This window comes from Clupea harengus, chromosome 12, assembly GCF_900700415.2.
Source record: "Clupea harengus chromosome 12, Ch_v2.0.2, whole genome shotgun sequence".
Classification (NCBI taxonomy): domain Eukaryota; kingdom Metazoa; phylum Chordata; class Actinopteri; order Clupeiformes; family Clupeidae; genus Clupea; species Clupea harengus.
Genome location: NC_045163.1, coordinates 2,524,078 through 2,542,836, shown reverse-complemented (window position 1 = coordinate 2,542,836; position 18,759 = coordinate 2,524,078). Strand labels below are relative to the sequence as shown.

General features: G+C 47.1%; 1 protein-coding gene across 5 annotated transcripts in view; it reads right to left on the bottom strand.

The window, feature by feature from the left end:
* ctif (CBP80/20-dependent translation initiation factor) overlaps positions 1 to 18,759 on the bottom strand; it is a 70,675-nt gene that overhangs the window by 10,791 nt on the left and 41,125 nt on the right. For 3 of the 5 annotated variants that reach the window (XM_031578369.2, XM_031578366.2, XM_031578367.2), the window contains 4 exons: positions 18,211 to 18,287; positions 9,749 to 9,811; positions 3,578 to 4,109; positions 1,989 to 2,288 (listed from right to left, as the gene is read on the bottom strand). In XM_031578369.2, the coding sequence (XP_031434229.1) occupies positions 1,989 to 2,288; positions 3,578 to 4,109; positions 9,749 to 9,811; positions 18,211 to 18,287 (972 nt within the window). The remainder of the gene's footprint in view (positions 1 to 1,988; positions 2,289 to 3,577; positions 4,110 to 9,748; positions 9,812 to 18,210; positions 18,288 to 18,759) is intronic. The other 2 variants (XM_031578368.2, XM_031578370.2) reach the window with 1 other exon arrangement.

Genomic DNA, 18,759 nt, shown 5'->3' with positions numbered 1-18,759 from the left:
GACCACAGTCGGGAGGTCAGACTTTCTGAGAGGAAGAGAGAGAAGGAGGGGAAGGGAGGGAGACGGAGAGAGAGAGGGAGAGAAGAGTTCAGGGCTGCAATAGAGACGTGCACGTTGTGTTTAAGCCCGTGTTGTGTGGTCGCGGACTTCCTTGTTTGCGAGATAAGACTCTGAGCACCAGTCTCACATTGCCTATGAGAATGTGCCCAACTATGTATGGAACCTTTGCAAGAGCATTCCAACACCGTTCAAAGTGAGTTTTTCATGAGCGCTCTGTGCCGTGATGGTGAACGTTCAAAGCCAATCAAATGGCAGCGGTCAGGAAGGGGAAGCGGGATCACCCAAACACGGCCGAGAAAAGGCTGACGGAAGCCACAAAGAGGCCAACAAACATTTAGTAGCATACAGCATATGGTGACGCCTGTCACTGGGCTGAATATGTTTTCAAGGCACTCTACATAGAAACTAAACTCTTCATGCCACGTGTCAGTATGCTATGGGAGTTTTTAATGATGAGTATTATGTCTTTAAATGTTCCATGGCAGCCATTTTATGGTAACATTATAAGTGCGATACGCCGCTCTTAATAAGCTGCCCTCGCGGCTCTGCTGAATGAGAACATGGCAGAAGAGGGGGCCAATCACGTCACAGAGAGAAAAGGGGAAGTCCTGGAGACAAGCAGGGGCAGAGAAGAGAAGAGAAGAAAAGAGAAGAGAAGCGAAGGGAAGAGAAGAGAGAACTCAAAAGGTAGACACGGCAGCGCCAGGAGCAGCAGGTGGGATGACATTTAGAGTGGCGTGCTTGTCAGAGCCCCTCCACCACCTCCATAAAAACAGCGTCTCCTAGGAGGAGGTGTCTGGCGGAGCGTCTGGCAACAGGGGCGAGGCAGTAGACGCGGAGCCCCGCTGAGCGCGGCAGGAGCCTGCTGTGCCAACGCCTTGCCAGCCTAAGCCCATTCCTCCCCCTGCCGCCGAGCACACCGGGCCTCCTCAGATGGCCAGACACACTGAGCTGCGCTGAGCTGAGCTGCGGCAGCCTGCTCTGGTCTAAGTCTGGTTTGAGATGCTGACAGATAAGCCGGGGCTTGTCTATTCTTTTCCCCAAAAGAGGCCCAGTCTTGGGAGAGAAAGGCTCACAGCTAAAGGGAGGAGACCTTGAACAGAAGCGAAGCTGGCTTGGGGCTCGACAGCAGCATGCTGTTTTTGAGCTTCCAGTTTGAGCTACGCCATGCCGTGCGGCGCGTGAACACGTGGCATGCTCCTCTGTTCCCTGCGGAGAAGGGGGCCGCCCATGCCAAGTCGTATGCTGTTCCAATGTGCCATGTCATGCTGCCACTTTCACATGTGCCAGGTTAGTGCTGGGTGTTACCTGCAGGCTCATGCCACCGATGCCCAGTGGTATTTGAGCGTCACATGGTGGCAGGGGCCACCCCCGGGATCACAGGTTCTAAAAGAATACACCAGACCAAAACCCCGGAACCTTTTCTTTCTTTCCTACTTGCTCTAGAGTGGCAAGATTTCTAAATCATTTCATTTTCTTAATCTAAATCTGTTCTTCACCTCTTAGTAGCTGGGGTTCCATCCAACACATTCGCATATTTAAGCGTGTTTATTCAAATGTGGCCGAAAGAAACAAGAGCACATTTCCATCCGCTGTTATGTAAATAAAAAATGTCCTAATCAAGGGAGGAGTTGTGGACAGCTGTGGGTTCAAAGCTCAAGGTGGCCAGGGCTGTTTAATGTAATGTAATATAATGTAATGTAAACATGTAATAAAATCGCAACAAAATGCAATTTGATTCTAATAAACTCGCTTCCATCAACCTTAGTCGCATTACCCTACGCGAATCGGGAGTTAATCCAACCCCCTCTAAATTTGCATTAGAAGGTTGGATGGAAACCCAGCTAGTCTACTGCTCTCCATTGTCTTGAGCACATTGAGAATCATGACTTGCTCTGCCAGTCTGTTAGCTGCACACTCTCTCTGACCTGGAGCATGTTGAGGAGGATGGACCGGAACTTGGTGCCCTCGACCATGAAGAGCGCCATCTTGTCGCAGAGCTTGGCGGCGGTGGCAGCGAAGCTGCGGTCCGTGACGGCCTTCTGATAGATGGTGCGCACGACCTCCTCCAGCATCTCCTCGGAGCTGGCCGAGTTCTGCGCCTCCTCCATGAAGGAGCTGAGCTGGCTCTCCACGCCGCTGCTGTTGTTGCGCATGCTGTTCAGCAGCTCCTGCAGCCGGTCCATTCGGCTCCGCTGGGGAGGCATGGGCAACACAGGAACCTCCTCCTGAGGGAGGGAGAGAGAAGGAGAGAAAAGGAGAGAGAAATAGATAGACAGAGATACTTCCCCAGGTCACAGTCTGATCCACAATGTAAGTATGATTTCAGCTTATATAGACCTGTCCATCCATCTATTTACCCATCTATCTATCCATCTATCTATCCATTTATCTATCCATCTATCTCTGTCCATCCATCTACCCATTTATCCATGCATCTGTCTATCTATCTATCTATCTATCTATCTGTCCACAGGCTAGTTTTGAATCTTCATTTTCAACTTCAATCAGAGCAACCATTACATCAGATGCCCACAGACTCGGAGGCTGTGCCCAAACCCACTTCCTGTTGTTTTGGTAATTAAAAGAGGCATCATGTGTGATAATAAGTTCATTAGAAAAGCCTGAGAGGTCTGAGGATGAAGAAAAAAAGGAGGAGGAGGGTTGTTGTTCATGCTGCTCGAAAAACTCAAGAAAAACACCAGACACAAACGCATGCACACAGAAAGACACAGGCATCTCTGCGTGTAACCTCATGGACACACACACACACACACACACACACACACACACACACACACACACACACACACACACACACACACAGACACACACACACAGACACACACACACACACAGAGACACACACACACACACACACAGAGACACACACAGACACACACAGTGAAGGGGTTAGTGGGAGGAAGCCTGCGGTGCTGAGAGCAGCAGTACAGAAATGAGCACACAGCGGAAAGCTCCAGCCAGCCACTGCTGCTGCTGCTTCAGCCATTTATCCTCTCTATCTTTCTCACAGAAACACACACACTCACACACACACACACACACACACACACACACTCACACACACACACACACACACACAACCACACACACACACACACACACACACATTCCTAAAGTAACACAGAACATCAGTCTCCGTGTAGTGGCCCCTTCTAATGATCAGGCTTAATGATACAGGGGTCTAAATATGCATCTATGTGGGTTTGCATGTACAGTATATGGTTACCTTTTCTGTGAACAGCACATTTTGAGTTGCGGTTGTGTTTTCTGATATGCAGCATAATGAATGAGAGAGAATGTGCTAGGGAATATTGTGATTACTTTGTACGCCAGAGAGATAGCAAGTGAGAGGGCTTTTCTGTGTGTGTGTGTGTGTGTGTGTGTGTGTGTGTGTGTGTGTGTGTGTGTGTGTGTGTGTGTGTGTGTGTGTGTGGATAGGCCCAAGCTAGGCTGACATCTGACGCTGATAGTAGCTGACACTAAAGAGCTTTACCTTCTCCTTGAGCCTCCTCCTCAGCCTTTCCTTAGATGACTGCAGCAGGCTGACTCGGGCCCCGTCGCCCGGGGCCTCTCTCTGGGAGCCCATCTCTTTGGGGGCCCGCTCTCTGTCAGCGCCCTCCTCCTCTGCCTTCACATTCTCAGAGTCTTTGGCATTGCGGGGAGCCCCCTTGTGGCTGGGCGAGGCTCCTTGAGGTGCGTTGCCTTGGTGCTTCTGGGGGTGTTGCCAGCGGCGGTTCTGGCTGTAGCCGTGGTGTGGGCGCTGGCCAGAGCCCTGGTAGGGACGGCCACTGGGCTTGGCATTGCCCCCCTGCTGCTGCTGCTGCTGCTCGCCGCCCTGGGGTTGGCTATGCTGCTGAGGCGTCGGCTGTTGCTGTTGCTGTTGCTGTTGTTGTTGTTGCTGAGTGTTCTGTTGTTGAGGTGACTGCTGCTGCTGTTGCTGAGGATTCTGGGCTTTCCCTCCCCCTCCTCCTCCTCCTCCTCCTCCTCCTCCTCCTCCCCCTCCGGTGGGCGGCCGCTGCTGTCTCCTGGAACGAGAGCATGCTTCCGTTAGCCACATGCCACCGACCAAGCCGCTAACACTTTGGCCACCAACCCAGTCACAGACAGGGACAGTCATGTCCATCTGGTCCACACAGTCTCTCTCGCCCTGCTCCTCCACCCACCCAAATGCTCTCTCAGTACGCTCGATTTCGTTCTATGATTCTACTGGTCAGTGCAGACGTCCACTCCCTGCCTTCAAATGGCAGCCAACTGACTGGACTAGAGCTTAATCTTTCTTCGGTAGCTATCGGCCTCTTTAAGTGTATGAAGTCTGTGAGTGCTGCTGTTCCATGTGGGGTTCAGCTTTACGCAGGACTTATGCAAAAATAGGATTAACTGAATTCCCTCATCTTCCCCTGACCAGTCAAGCATGTGAGCTCACACGAGTCTGTGCTCCCACCGCTGAGAATGGACTGGACATGCGCCATGTCTATCTGTGCACATACAAATGAGTGTGTGTGTGTGTGTGTGCTCTGTGTGTGTGCTCTGTGTGTGTGTGCTGTGTGTGTGTGCTCTGTGTGTGTGCTCTGTGTGTGTGTGTGTGTGTGTGTGCTCTGTGTGTATGTGTGTGTGTGTGTGTGTGTGTGTGTGTGCTCTGTGTGTGTGTGTGTGTGTGTGTGTGCATATCTCTGCATGCCTACAACTTGATCTGGCTTGCATAGGAGAACACACAGTGTATATGTGCTATAGTATCTCTGTAAATGGCTACGTCTTGGTGTAAGAGAATAAATAATGGATTTGTGTGTGGGAGAGTCAATATCTTACACGCACTGTTAATGCCAATGTTGCAATGGGACTAGAAAGAGATTTTTGTAAGCACAGCAATGTAACACTTGTTGTAACAAGCTCCATGGCAACAGGTACCTGAGAGAGCAACAGATGCAGTGTGTGTACGTGAGTGTGTGTGTGTGTGTTTGTGCACGTGAGTGTGTGTATGTAAGTGTGTGTGTGTGTGTGTGTGTGTATGTAAGTGTGTGTGTGTGTGTGTGTGTGTGTATGTAAGTGTGTGTGTGTGTGTTTGTGCACGTGAGTGTGTGTATGTAAGTGTGTGTGTGTGTGTGTATGTAAGTGTGTGTGTGTGTGTGTGTGTGTGTGTGTGTGTGTGTGTGTGTGTGTGTGTGTGTGTGTGTGCGTGCACACACAAACGTGTGCTTGTGCCAGTGGAAGATCATGGGAAAGCAATACAAACACCCTGTACACTCCTATCAAGTCCCTGAGACACCACGACTTAAAGACTTCTGCCGCTCTACCCCAGTTGATTTCTCTCGTAAGATCTTGCCATTCTTCCCTTTGCTGTCAGACCCGCGAGAGCTGATCAAAGTGGATTTCACGGAGCTTCATTTGAACGCTTACAGCTCTCTGAAGAGTCAAACGCGAGACTCCGACGTCTTCTGCGAGATCAGATGACTGGAACACGTCGCGTGTCACAAGATTAACCAGCGAGAGGAATGAGTTCCTTTGAAGTGAAGGAAGATGGCGGGCGAGTCAACCAGGAGTCTGCCACATAAACACAGAGCAGGGGAGCAGGATGAGGGCACTCTTTACATCCAATGTGACCTGCAGACCAAACCGATGTGGACTTGGTGAATTTTGGCAAACTCACCATCAACCATTTATCAAAGAGACCCGCGGGCAGTGGAAGATTCCCGCTGCTCACATTCCTCTCTACAGCCTGACATCACTGGCATCAGCCCCTCTCTCTCTCTGTCTGTTTGTCTGTCTATCTCCCTGCCTCTCTTTCTATCCCTGGCCGGAGGCGCGTCCCTCCGTCCCCAGCCGAGCGCAGTGGAACAGGCCTGACCTACATTCTGTCTGAGCAGCCTGGAGAACAGGCCCACAGCTCTAATTGCTACATTGGAGTTCTTTAGTCCATCACTTACGCCACACATCCTGTGGATCTATTTTTACTCAGAAGCTGCCCATAGCCACTGGAGTCAGCAGGCGTTTGGCTGGGGGAGGGGGTAGTCTGGTCTGGTGCTGGGGGGTGGGGGGGGCTGAACACACACACAGCAACTGCAGTGGTAGATTCTCACCCCAAAGCCTTCAGGCTAGCATAGATTGACCCCCTACTGCTGTTTGGAACCCTGGGACGTCTGTGTGTGAGTGTCACGCAAGCCGGGGAGGGAAAAAACTAAAAGTCCCCTTACACATCACCAGCAGAACAACCCACTGATGACACCCCTGAGAAACAGGAGCGGGTAGTCTTGCACCGCTGAAATGACAATCTGCTATTATCTAGGTTTTAAATAGATATCCATATTTAAAAATGCCATAGCACATCTCAAGAATTCAATGTGCGAGACATTTAGCCAGGTATTTGGAATGCAGGAGAATGAAGGCATTGTATCAGCAATGTATAACGTGCAAATAAGTGATTTGATGGCATGAACAGAACGATCGCTAGAATCACGTCTGCTGGGACCTGACAGATGAGAAGGACCAATAAATAAGGGCACGCATGCCTCCATCAGGAGAGATGGTTTCTGAAGCAGCCCTGCCTCATCCACACAAACAGTAGGTGAGAATACAGTCCAAACTCTTTGGGACCTTTGTTTAAGATATAAATGACAGGTCAGAGAAGCATGGGCAATACTTCCAAGAGCGCACTCTCACCAAAACAGCTGAAAACATGATGAACACATAACCAATAAATCATGGCCTTCTGGCCCTGGATTAACCTGCCGGCGGCCACATCACAGAGATGCCACGGCAGCGTGGTGGGGAGACATCAGACAACAGGGCCCCTTTGCCGCTCACCTCAGCCTGCCCTGCGTGCTTCACATCCAGTCAGCCCTGCTTAGGAGAGCCCGGCCCCCCAGAACCAAGCAGGAATCCTGACCTTTCCCAAGTGCCACCAATCCAGCATGCTGTTTGACAGCCTCGAAATAAAGACATCCAGTTGGCTGGCTTGGGCATGGCATTCAGCCACTTTTACGAGCCTTAACCTTTTCTGACCCACACAGGCAGCCTTTACATGTAACCCCCCCCCCCCCCCCCCCCCACAACACAGACAGACAGACGGACGGACGGACACAGACAGACAGACAGACAGACAGAGACAGACACTTCATAAGAAACATTTTTCAGGCGGATGCTTCCATTCCCCTCAGGTGTCCTCTTGTGATTTTGCATTTCATGGCCCTTTCCTATCCCATTGCCCAGGAGGACAAGGAGCTCAGTGAACACAGTGGAGGACATGGGAACACACACACACACACACACACACACACACACACACACACACACACACACACACACACACACACACACACACACACACACACACACACACAACCATGTGTGGGAGGAATGTCTGAGTGGGTGGCAACGATAAAAGAGAGGAATTAAAAAATAAGAATAAAATGCTACCTTTGACACCGAGGAGAGGAAAAAAAAGTGTGAGCAAAAAAAAGAAAAAGAACCGCTCCTGTGCTACTTTCAACTAAATGCTTTTAGTTATCGCTCCCATTACAGTTTAATAAACACATGCACAATGCCCTCAAGACGACAATACAAATCAAGAGCCTGCTTTTAGAAAAACAAATCTGAAGGTGATGTAAAGGCCATCTTTGCCTTCAGAAAAAGTGTGTCATTGTCATAAACTTGAGAACAAGAGTTGCTCTTCGCCGCCGGAAAGTTTGGTGGACCTTGAACATTCACAGAACTTGATTTATTTTACAGCGAGTGCAGAAAACCTGGGCTACAGCTCATACATAAGCATGTGCACACAAAACTCATCAGACGGCACATCACGAATGCAAAGACCTGAAAATATGCCCTGAATTGTGCTGACCATCTTGTAAAATGTCTTCAGCAAGCTTAATGAGCTGGATGAGGCAATACAAGGATAGTGTATGAGTGTGAGTGTCAGTTGAGGGTGTGCCTTTAAGTAAGGGATAAGGCTGTGAGGTTTCCCAATTTACAAACATATTCGACCTAGTGGAGCCAACTACCTCCATGAGGCAACATTAGTTACCTCCGTTTGTACCCCGGTTGCCATACATGTATTTAGCCCACAAAGGAAACACTTGGTTTAGTCTAAAAAATAAAACCAGTTTAGCTTGCAGGCTAGCACTACTTTCTTTAGTGAAAGATAATACAGGCTGCTTGGTTAAAACTGACTCCATTATTTCTAAGCCTGAATCCTTGCTAACATTGATGTTAGCTGTTTCTATGTCATCTTGCTAGCTCTCAAGAAAACAATGTTACTTAACCATGGAATTTAACGAGTTTATACCACTTGTCGCAATGAGAGAATACGTTTATTTTGTTAATTCAAAGTCTGCCTAAACAAACCCACTGTGTAAAAAATGTCGACGGGCAGTTTACCATTTACTATCATTGTTATAGTTACTATGGGTCTTATTCGCAAACCAAGCCGTCGCCATTTTGTTGACATAGAAATCCCACGCTAGTCAGCCCAGTGTTGACAGCAAATTTGAGTTACTAGTATGCGATGGCTTCAATAAGTAATGTTAGATATGCAGATAAATGTGAATTCTAGATCTGTATGGTATAATTATGATCGCCGCTGCGCCAGTTTTTGACAACGTTTTCATCCTTCTTCTACTAACATTATTTTCCTCACTAGTTTTGGGTGGACGATATCATCTACTTAGACTTCACCAATTCACATGAAACTTGCTATGGTTGTAGACCCACATAGCTGATATACTGTTTGTGTCCCTAGGTGTGTCTTTCTATGTCAACAAAATGGCTGCAGCAGGCTATTGTGACGCTGATAGAAGAAGGCCCATTCAAACTTCCCAGATTGAACCTTTTAACCAGATCTGTTTCATACTTGATAAATAAACATACAGACAATATGGCAAACGCTGAATGATGACTGAGCCAATCACAAAAGAGATAGTATGATCAATGTCATTCTGTGACATTCTGTTTCTGTTCTGTTCTGTTCTGTGACATTCTATTTCAAGGCGGACCCGGTGTGGCCCAGGAGAGGGTCCAAATGAGTGTGGCATGGAGCAGTTTGGCGCTGTTCAACTTCTAATTGAAATGCAAATCAGCTTGGCACAGCCCGGCCTGTCTCGGCACGACCAAAAGTGCCAATGGAAAAACCCAATTGATTACTCAAAGTCTTTTGCCAAATTTCATCGGAAATTGCAGTGAAGACGTTTTGCTACAAAAAAAAAACATCCTTTTGAATCTGAGACTTGATGCTTTTTTGTCCATTATTTGTATACTCTCAGTGACAAAACTGTGATCAGGAAATATTATTATTAGAGTCTTGAGTGTGTGTCCACCCAGAGATATAAAAAAAATGGAGGGATGTTTTCCCAAATCCTTCAGACATGACATTGCAGTATAAGGGTCCCAACATGTACACCTATTAACTAAATTGTCCTCCTTTCTCTGTGTCTATCATTTGCACACATTGGTCTATGCACGGCACCCCTCCATCTTCTGTTATACAGTACCTATACTAGTCTACAACCAGCTTATTCCAAATTATATACTAAATACATAGAATGAATGCTATTATATCTATACCCATGACATCTCCACATCACCAAAGTTGTATTCCACACATTTCCCACTTGCTCCCGACTCCGCCCTCCTCAGTGCCCGTCCCGGCCCTGACCCTTGACCCCTGACCACTGACCTGGTAACGTGCCGGTTCCCCTGGGCGGACAGCAGCACCGTTAACTGGTCCTGGTGAACGTTTCTAAAAGCATGAGAGGGCATCTAGGTTTCAATGAATAGATGGATGATTGGAAGGGCGACAAACACAAGCAGGAAGAGACAGGGAGAGGGCGGCGGGAGAAGGAATGAGAAGGAAGGGAGCTTAGGACCCAACAGGCACATGCAAGAGGAAGGGAGGAGGGGAATCTCAAGGCAAAACTAATGACTGAATGAACAGATCTACGAGGATGCCATCACAACTCAGAGTGCAGTGAGATATAAAGCACACTACTACAACTAAATCTGTGGTGACCAGGTGACCTCCACAGTCTAAGGACACGCGCTCTCCTGGGTTGGTGCATTTTCTAATACTCATTTGCACACCGTGTTCCCAAACGCCAAATCTCTGCCATTGAATCATCATCATCATTATCATCATGAAGCGCAGATGGAAATTAAACTTCCTGAGACAAGTCTTAGACAAACCTGAGACAGTCACCTCAGTGATGCATGTTTGTTGTGCTTACTGGCAAAACCTTAACGAACAAATGAACAAAAAGTCACAAAGGTAAAGGTATGATTATGGTTTAAGTGGATGTTAATACAAAAAATATTGTACCACTGGAAAAGTAAGTAAATTCATGGTCTTCTACGAGGATTAAGGTCCGGAAGACTAGGTGATGTTCAGATGTTGATGGCTGAAGTCATATCTGATTGAATGGTCTGTAGGATGTGCCGTGATACTTGTGGTGATTGTGCCCCACTTGAACATGTCTCGTCACATTTGCCCAGTCTATTCACTACTACTTCATTACTGGGGCTTTACATTAAACAAAAAAAAACTCCCAAATGGCAAAGAAACAGAAATCGCGTGTGTGTGTGTGTGTGTGTGTGTGTGTGTGTGTGTGTGTGTGTGTGTGTGTGTGTGTGTGTGTGTGTGTGTGTGTGTGTAAAAAAAAAAGGAAGGCTGTGGTATTGGCACAGCATCTCCCCAAAGACTGTTGTGGAGTAAGGTTGTTCTGGGAGAGCAAGACATGGCCACTTGACATTTAGAAACAGCTAACAATAATTAGCAACAGCAAATATATCAGGTAATAGCTCACAGGCACCATAGGCACCCTGCATGCTGCAGCCAATTCAGTCCATTCCTCAACAGAACTCCTGATGTGTGCTGCTGCAAGCACAACTATACACAGGTTATCTCTTCCAAATGAAAAGCAACGTCATTTCAATTTTTCTAAAAAGCAAGTCATTTCAAGTAGACTTGACATCTTTATCTACCACTTGTTAAATCTTGAACAAAAGATGAACAATCAGGGAAACCAAATAAGCACTTCAACCTAGGACTGGACCAGCCTCGTTGTTACCCAAATAGCTCATCTTTCTCTCAGGCACGAGGAACGATAGCAGCCTCTTCAGGAGCTGCATGCATGCCTTATACCTTTCTAAAGACATTCTGCTTAAGGGCCTGGACAAAAAAAGACACTGTACATATTTCTGCGTTTAAGCCATTTCTTTCTGATCCCTGGCTCTAATCTCTTAAGGCTGTGGAGCCTCGACATGTGTGTATGACAGTGACGGCGGCAGGTCAGGGAGAAGATAAGAGGAAGTCGCTCTCCCCAGACAAGCTCAGCAGACAGGGCCCAGCAGGCCTGATGAAGCCATGTTTGAGGCATGTGGAAGAAGGCAACAATAAGGGACAGGCATGGTGCCTTTAAAAATAAACAGCAAGAAGAGTTGTGTGATGTGTGTGTACATGCAGATGGAGGTTTGTCGCAGAAATTTGCCAAATCCAAGAGCATGAGAAAGCCTCTGTGCCTCTGTATATATACGAGTCGGTGGACACTAAACCAGGAGAGGAGAAGACAAGGTCAAGCAGAAGGCACAGCAGACAGACACAAGACAGAGCGCAGGAGAACCGTGTGAGAGCGACAGTAGAAAACACAGAGACAGGAACACGCGGCGGTAGCTAAGCTCTAACATGCCACCGACTCTGTTCTGTGGATCAGAGAGGATTTCTTATCCATGCAAGTCAGTTCAAAAGAAAATCAAACAGAGAGAGGAAGAACAAACAAACAAAAAAAGAAACACAGAAAAATGAACAATGTTTATCATTCCCAAAAGGGGGCCTTGACATTCTGGGTCTCCTTGATGGTAAAAAGCGACACAGAGACGACAATCTTTCTGTCTAATCCTGTCCGTTTTGGCACATCAAACGTAGCGGGGGGATACATATTCATGACGGGCGCATGTTTGCCATCACAGGAAGCGTGCACATTGCCACAACATACAAGGATTAGACTGTTTGAAGCTCAAACATGTTAATCACAAAACCCCCCAGTGCCAGTGTTGACCACAGCATGTGGCAGGTGTGTGCCTGAGGACAGACAGAGGAGACGCATTACTGGCAGAGGTAAGGCTCCAGACAGCGAGCAGCATATTAAGGGCCGTTAAGGCAGTGTGAGAAACTTTAACCGTTTAGGCAGAGGATTCTGTGTGCATCCTGTGAGATATCTTAAAAATGTGCATCATGAAAAAAATATTTTTACTTCTTTCCCCTTTAATATCATATAATATGAATTAAATGTTTCTGCCTTTGGATGCTTTGTCTAACTAAGTTTTACCATAACAAGTACATTACATCACGTTTTACACACTAGTTGGACAACATGTACTGGATTCCTGTTTCTCTACAACGTGCTGTAAAAGGAGCATTATCTGTCTCCCATAGACAGTATGAAACCACAAATGTGATATCATCTTCACATCTCTTATTAATATGATTTCAGAAATCTATTTCTCCTTCTCAAACTAATTCAAAGACATCTTTGCAACAAATTGAATCCTGCTGACAACCAACTGAAGATCAACTACGCAGAGGGGAGCAGAGATGGTCGTCAGCATGCTGCCGTCACAGCGTGATGGGCTCTCCCAGGAACAACCTCTGCCCTGCATGACGGAGTCATCAGCTAATGGCCTGATTACCCAGAGAGGACACAGGAGAGGGGGCCACTCTCAGACTGACAGCACTAATGTGGCCACGTCCACGGACAACTGACACTTCAAAAGATGCATCGCTGCTCACCATCAACAGGACCTGGGGTCTCATGTACAAACGGACGTTGCACACAGCACCTTGCATGCTCACGCTTGGATGCATCAGGAGTGAAATGGACGTGAGGGTGTGCGTTCCTCCAAGCCAAGTTCATGTCTGGCGTTTGCACATTTCTTAATGCTTTTAGTGAGTTGGCGTAACTAACATTACTAGTTTACGAGTCTGAGGGCTTTGCTAATGGTTTGCACAGTATAGACACATGGGCCTTATTGGAAATACTAACACATCAAGGTGTATGCCGTTTAACAAATGGACATGTAAGCATATGCAAATGCTATGCTATGCATTACAGAATCGAATAACAATCGCAGCCTATTAGGGGTTCATTCCAATGAAAAGGGAACGTGTATTTAGAGAACGCGCAGATGTTTTTGTTCCATGACTGGCTTATCAAACGTTTCAAAAGCTATCCTCTGAATTGGGTGTGGTTTTAGTGTGCCAAGTCACGCATTTGCACATTCCCTTCCCACCACACTGGGCTTCTCGACGACATTCCCTTACCACCACACTGGGCTTCTCAACGACATTCCCTTACCACCGCACTGAGCTTCTTGACGATATTCCCTTCCCACCACACTGAGCTTCTTGACGATATTCCCTAACCACCACACTGGGCTTCTTGACGACAGGGGCATTCCAGAGGAAACTGGCAGACCGGTTTGGATGGCGTGGGATAATCTGTATGTCAGCAGGTGTATACAGTTCCGATATGATGTGGTTGACCAGGCTAACATTAAAGCTCAAGTTGCAGTGAGAGCTGCAATGTAATTGGAGCGACTGACTACACACACATGAAGGCGTCGGCGTCGTCGGTAGAATTTGACTTTGTTAATAGAAGGCACTCATTTCATTAATGCAGAAATGTGAATAGGGACTAATAGTGGCAAGGTGACTATTGCCATTTATTCATTAGCGTATGAAAATGAGCGTAATTGAGGGGTGAGCGAGTGGAGCGTGGTGCTCGTGCATGTGCGCTCAATTTGTCATTGATCGGGATGTACAAAGAAAAGGTTTCATACACCTGAATTGTTTTGTGTGTACGCAGCTTTCCAGCTTCGTGTGCGCGTTATGTTTTAGTATGAAGTCTATGCAAGGTTTTGTACATGAGCCAGAAGAACCCTCAGGCATTCAACTGTTAAACTGTACCTACTGAGGGGGGGAAGAAGGAGAGAAGCTGGAGGGAGCTGGAGCTTGAAGAGAGAGGCGGTCATGTTTGCACTCATGCTTAGCCTAGACTTAGGCTAGGAATGTATTTCAATTTTCCTCATTCATTTAGCATAGCCTTTTAAAGCAAACCTTTATCTGAAGAATGCTTAACCTTTGCATGTACAAATGGCCTCCTCATCACAGAGCCCCACTTTGAACAGTACTGCTGTTCTACTGTGAAACACAACACAGGCTCAAGGCCTACGGAATGACAGTGTCGGCGTATCAATCCTTTGGGAGTTAAACACCATCACTTGGAAATGTAACAAACCTAAAAAGGAAGATTTCAGAAATAAATGTCTTTAGCATGAGTGGGTGTCCTTTTTTTCGCTGAACTACAAAATATACATTAAGTCAGTGATTCATCCATTCAAGCCAGGCGACACTGGCAGTTGGCTGTTTGATAATGCTTCTGGAGACAAAGCATAACAGAGTGACCTTGATTTAATACATCCTCCAAGCTGAAAAGCCAGGGCCTGCATATGTCCCTGATTCCCAGAGTTTCACAGCCTCAGGCTAAGTGTGTTTGCAGGTCTGCCAGCAGACTTCACCCCAGAGAGAGAGAGAGAGAGAGAGAGAGTAGAGAGAGAGTGCGAAGGAGAGAGACAGAGAGAGAGAGAGAGCGAAAGAGAGAGAGAGAGCGAAGGAGAGAGAAGGAGAGAGAGAGAGAGAGAGAGAGAGAGAGAGAAGGAGAGAGGTAGAGAGCCTTCCAGTCCTTCTCACTTGCTTGAAACACAAGCCCCCAGGACTGGCCGGTGTGCCTCTGCAGTGAGGTGTCCTGCCAGGGCAAGGATTTGTCCTTCGGCCAGAATCTCTGACAAACAAGACCGCAGTGTCCTCTCTGCCAGCAGCAAAGGATTCTGGGCCACTGTGCAGACATGCTGCACTAACAGGCAAGAGTGCCTTCTGTCAGGCTGGGTGCAGAATGAGAGAGAGAGAGAGAGACAGAGAGAGACAGACAGAGAGAGAGACAGGGACAGGTAGACAAAGGCAAAGTAAAAGTAAAAGCAAAGGCAGACGAAGCAGGTGAAGAGAAAGATGGGCAAAGAAATGGTGAGAGTGCAGAGGAGAACAGGAGGAGGGGAGAGGAACAGAAAAGATAGGAGGTGCGAGAGAGAGGAGATCAAGGAGAGAAACAGAAAAGATAGGAGGTGTGGCAAAGAGCAGAGGCATGTGGGGAGAGAGAGAGAGAGAGAGAGAGAGAGAGAGAGAGAGAGAGAGAGAGAGAGAGAGAGAGGAGAACAAGGAGAGAAAATGAGAGACAGAAGGAGATCCATACCTAATTCTGTATTGTCCTTTCCTGCACAGCCAGACCTGTGCACAGGTCATGCACTCATCTCTCTACTCACTTCTATTTCCACTTCCCATCTCTCTCTATGTCTGTCTCTGTCTCTCTCTCTCTTCCTCTATGTCTGTCTCTCTATGTCTGTCTGTCTGTGTATAGAACGTGTACAGGGGAGGACGTAAAGCACTGGGATGATTAAATCCTCACTGCAGCACTGGAGTATGGGTACACCAATGGGCACCAACCCACACCTCTCTCTGAGCCCACACACACACACACACACACACACACACTGCATCAGTGCTCCAGGAAGGTTATTGTGGAGAACCCCAACCCCATTGCGTGTGCTGCTCTCTTTACCTTCCCTGCGGGGGAGGGGAAATAAAATTAATTGGAGTCTCCAAGCTGTATGGGAAATGATGGGAAGGAAGGCGTCGCAGTGTACTGCTTCACGGCGAAGGAAACGCACAGACTCATGGATACAAATTCCACACACGTTTCGGCACACCCAAACACAAGCGCTAAACATCTTGTAGGGAACAAAACGTCCTCTGAGCTAGGCTACAGCCCTCCTTGAAGGAATGAAGGATGAAAGAAACGCCAAAGTGAAAAAGCAATAGAGTATGGGAGTCGACCAGAAGTTTGTAGTTTTCAGCGTTAGCATGCTAACACTATCTGGATCCAAAAAAGAAAAGAAAAATCCCTGCTTGAAAAATGAATGGGTTTTAGCCAAATCTGCGACAATAAGGTGTGAGCGAAACAACGGCAGTAGAAAACCTAGACAAACAGTTCGGTGAGTATGTATTCATCAGTAGGTCTTATGTAACTAACTGTTGTCTAAAGGATGAAAAGAAAAAGGATGGACTACATTGAGGGACTTAAGAGTTGGCTGTAACAATGGATACCACTCTAAACTCACACCCCACAGTTTCTCGTGAAAGTTAACGTTACACTAGCCTGTGTCTTCCCCACTAGCGATCCACCATATGCCCTATGTAGTTCTGTGTACCGGGCTGGAACACCCTGTAAAAATTGAAGAATAGCTTTCACACGCATGACATTGCCAGCTATACTGCCAAAAGACACCAGTTAGCATGTTGGCAAGCTTATTTCAGCATCAGCTGGGCTGTTGGTGGTGTTTGCAAGGTTTTTGTATGCCTTTTGGGTAGTAAGCTTACTAGTTTTGGAACAGAACTCCGTATTGCTGCTTTAAAACATCTGATTAATATTATTGTGGCTATCAAATCCTTAGGTAATCAATGTATTTACTTTAGTTGAATTTGTGGTGGTTGTGAGAACTAGCTATGGTATGCTTCTGCTAGGGATAGCAACAGACATATTTGACAGATATAATTGGCCCCCCCGAATTACAAACCCGGATTAGGGAAGGGCAAGGGAAGAAACTGGGATGTGAACCAAACATCTTGCGGCAACAGGCTTCTTCACGTAACACAGGTTCATTCACATAGTCTGAGTGCCTCAGCCATACCCACTGGCTCGCTTTCACAGCATTCTCAGACATTCCTTTAAAGCTCCTTTGAGTGACCGTCCTCGAGAGTAAAGATTTCACTGGTTGCCAAACTAGTCATATTGCATGTCTCTGTATTACTGCTGTCTACCACAATAGGCTGCAACCCATAACATTACCTGAACAGGATTTGATACGCACACGCACACGCACATGCACACAACCTGGGACCATATCCAGTTCAATGCCCAGTTCTGTACACAACACCCAGCATCAGTTAATCGTCCAATCAGGTTATCAGTACAATCTGCCAATCCGCTCCTGCAGGCACGCAAACCCCAGTTCCATTACCTGCTGTGCTGCTTTTTCTGAGCACAAAAAAATCAACTACCCAAATCAAACGAGAGTGGGAATGACAGACAAGAAGAGGGCAACACATTTCAGCTTCAGAGCTGTGTCATAGCAACAGAAAATGGCAACTTCAAACTTTCCACTGACGTCAGGTGAAGGAGAAAAAAGATGAAGCTGAGAGATCCGACTGGGAGTGAGAGGCGTGGATGTGCTCCAGTGAGTGAGGCTGGCGCACACAGTCACGTTATTAGGACTGACAGGAACAATGCGCTCCTAATCCCAGCATGTTAGGAGAAGAGGAAAAGCACTAGAGGAAAAACAGTGTGCCCCAACATCTGTGTGTGTGTGTGTGTGTGTGTGTGTGTGTGTGTGTGTGTGTGTGTGTGTGTCGGAGATTGTGTAGCATGTGGCTAAGTGGCCCTTGCTATGTATATTTGACAGTATAAGTATAAGTGTGTGTGTGTGTGTGTGTGTGTGTGTGTGTGTGTGTGTTTGAGCGCATGAGTATTGGTCTTTATCCTGGTCTGTATATATGAGGCAAACATTCCTGATCTGACGTTGTTATGGCTGTGCCTGTGAATTAACGTTAGTGGTTAGTGGAGCTCAGAGAGTGAGGGTGTTTTGAGTGTGTGTGTGTATGTGCATGTGCGTGTGTGTGTGTGTGTGTGTGTGTGTGTGTGTGTGTGTGTGTGTGTGTGTGTGTGTGTGTACAGTAGTGTCTCAGTGTTTCTTCAGCAACACTCCATGAACATCCCCTCCATGTCCCCTATAAAACCTGCCTAGAAGAAAGAGAGACAGAGAATAGAGAAAAGTGGAGAGAGGTAGGCAGACAGACAGATAGAGAGACACACAGACCATCAGACAGACAGACCAACAGAGAGACCAGGATGCAGACAGATCAACAGAGAGCCCAGGATGCAGACAGACAGACAGCCAGACAAAACCACAGACAAGGAGGGAGAAAGAAAGAGAGTCAGAGAAACAGACAGACAGAGGAGGAAGCGAGAGCTAACTCACCGCCTGTCATTGCGCCGTCTTCTGAAGAGCTTTTTGGTGTGTGCGATCTCAGCCTCATTAGGCAGAGGAGGAAAGGCCTGTGGTGGAGAAGACAGAGGAGAGAACAGAAAAGGATTTACATTATTGACAGGGATGGAACATCTATATGTTTACCCAGACAGGTTAATAAGACACGTAAACTCACACTCACACAAATGGTTCTCTTTGAACAAAGTATATGCATTAGGAATATGCATAATGTGCATGATTCAGCGGTAATCCTTGATATAGTCTCCATTTGATTCCTGGTGAACAAACACGTGTTAAGATCCTTAAAAGCCAGTCGAGGCTCAAGTTGCCCCACAGCACATACTGTAGGCTGGCTGAAAGGGCTCGCCCTCCTCCAGTGCAACCAGGAAACCAAGAGAGCCTGGGCCAATCAGTCAACCTGCAACCTCTAATACTGTATTCCTCAGTCAACCTGCAACCACTAATACTGTATTCCTCAGTCAACCTGCAACCTCTAATACTGTATTCCTCAGTCACTGCACACAGAGAAAAGGAAAAGCA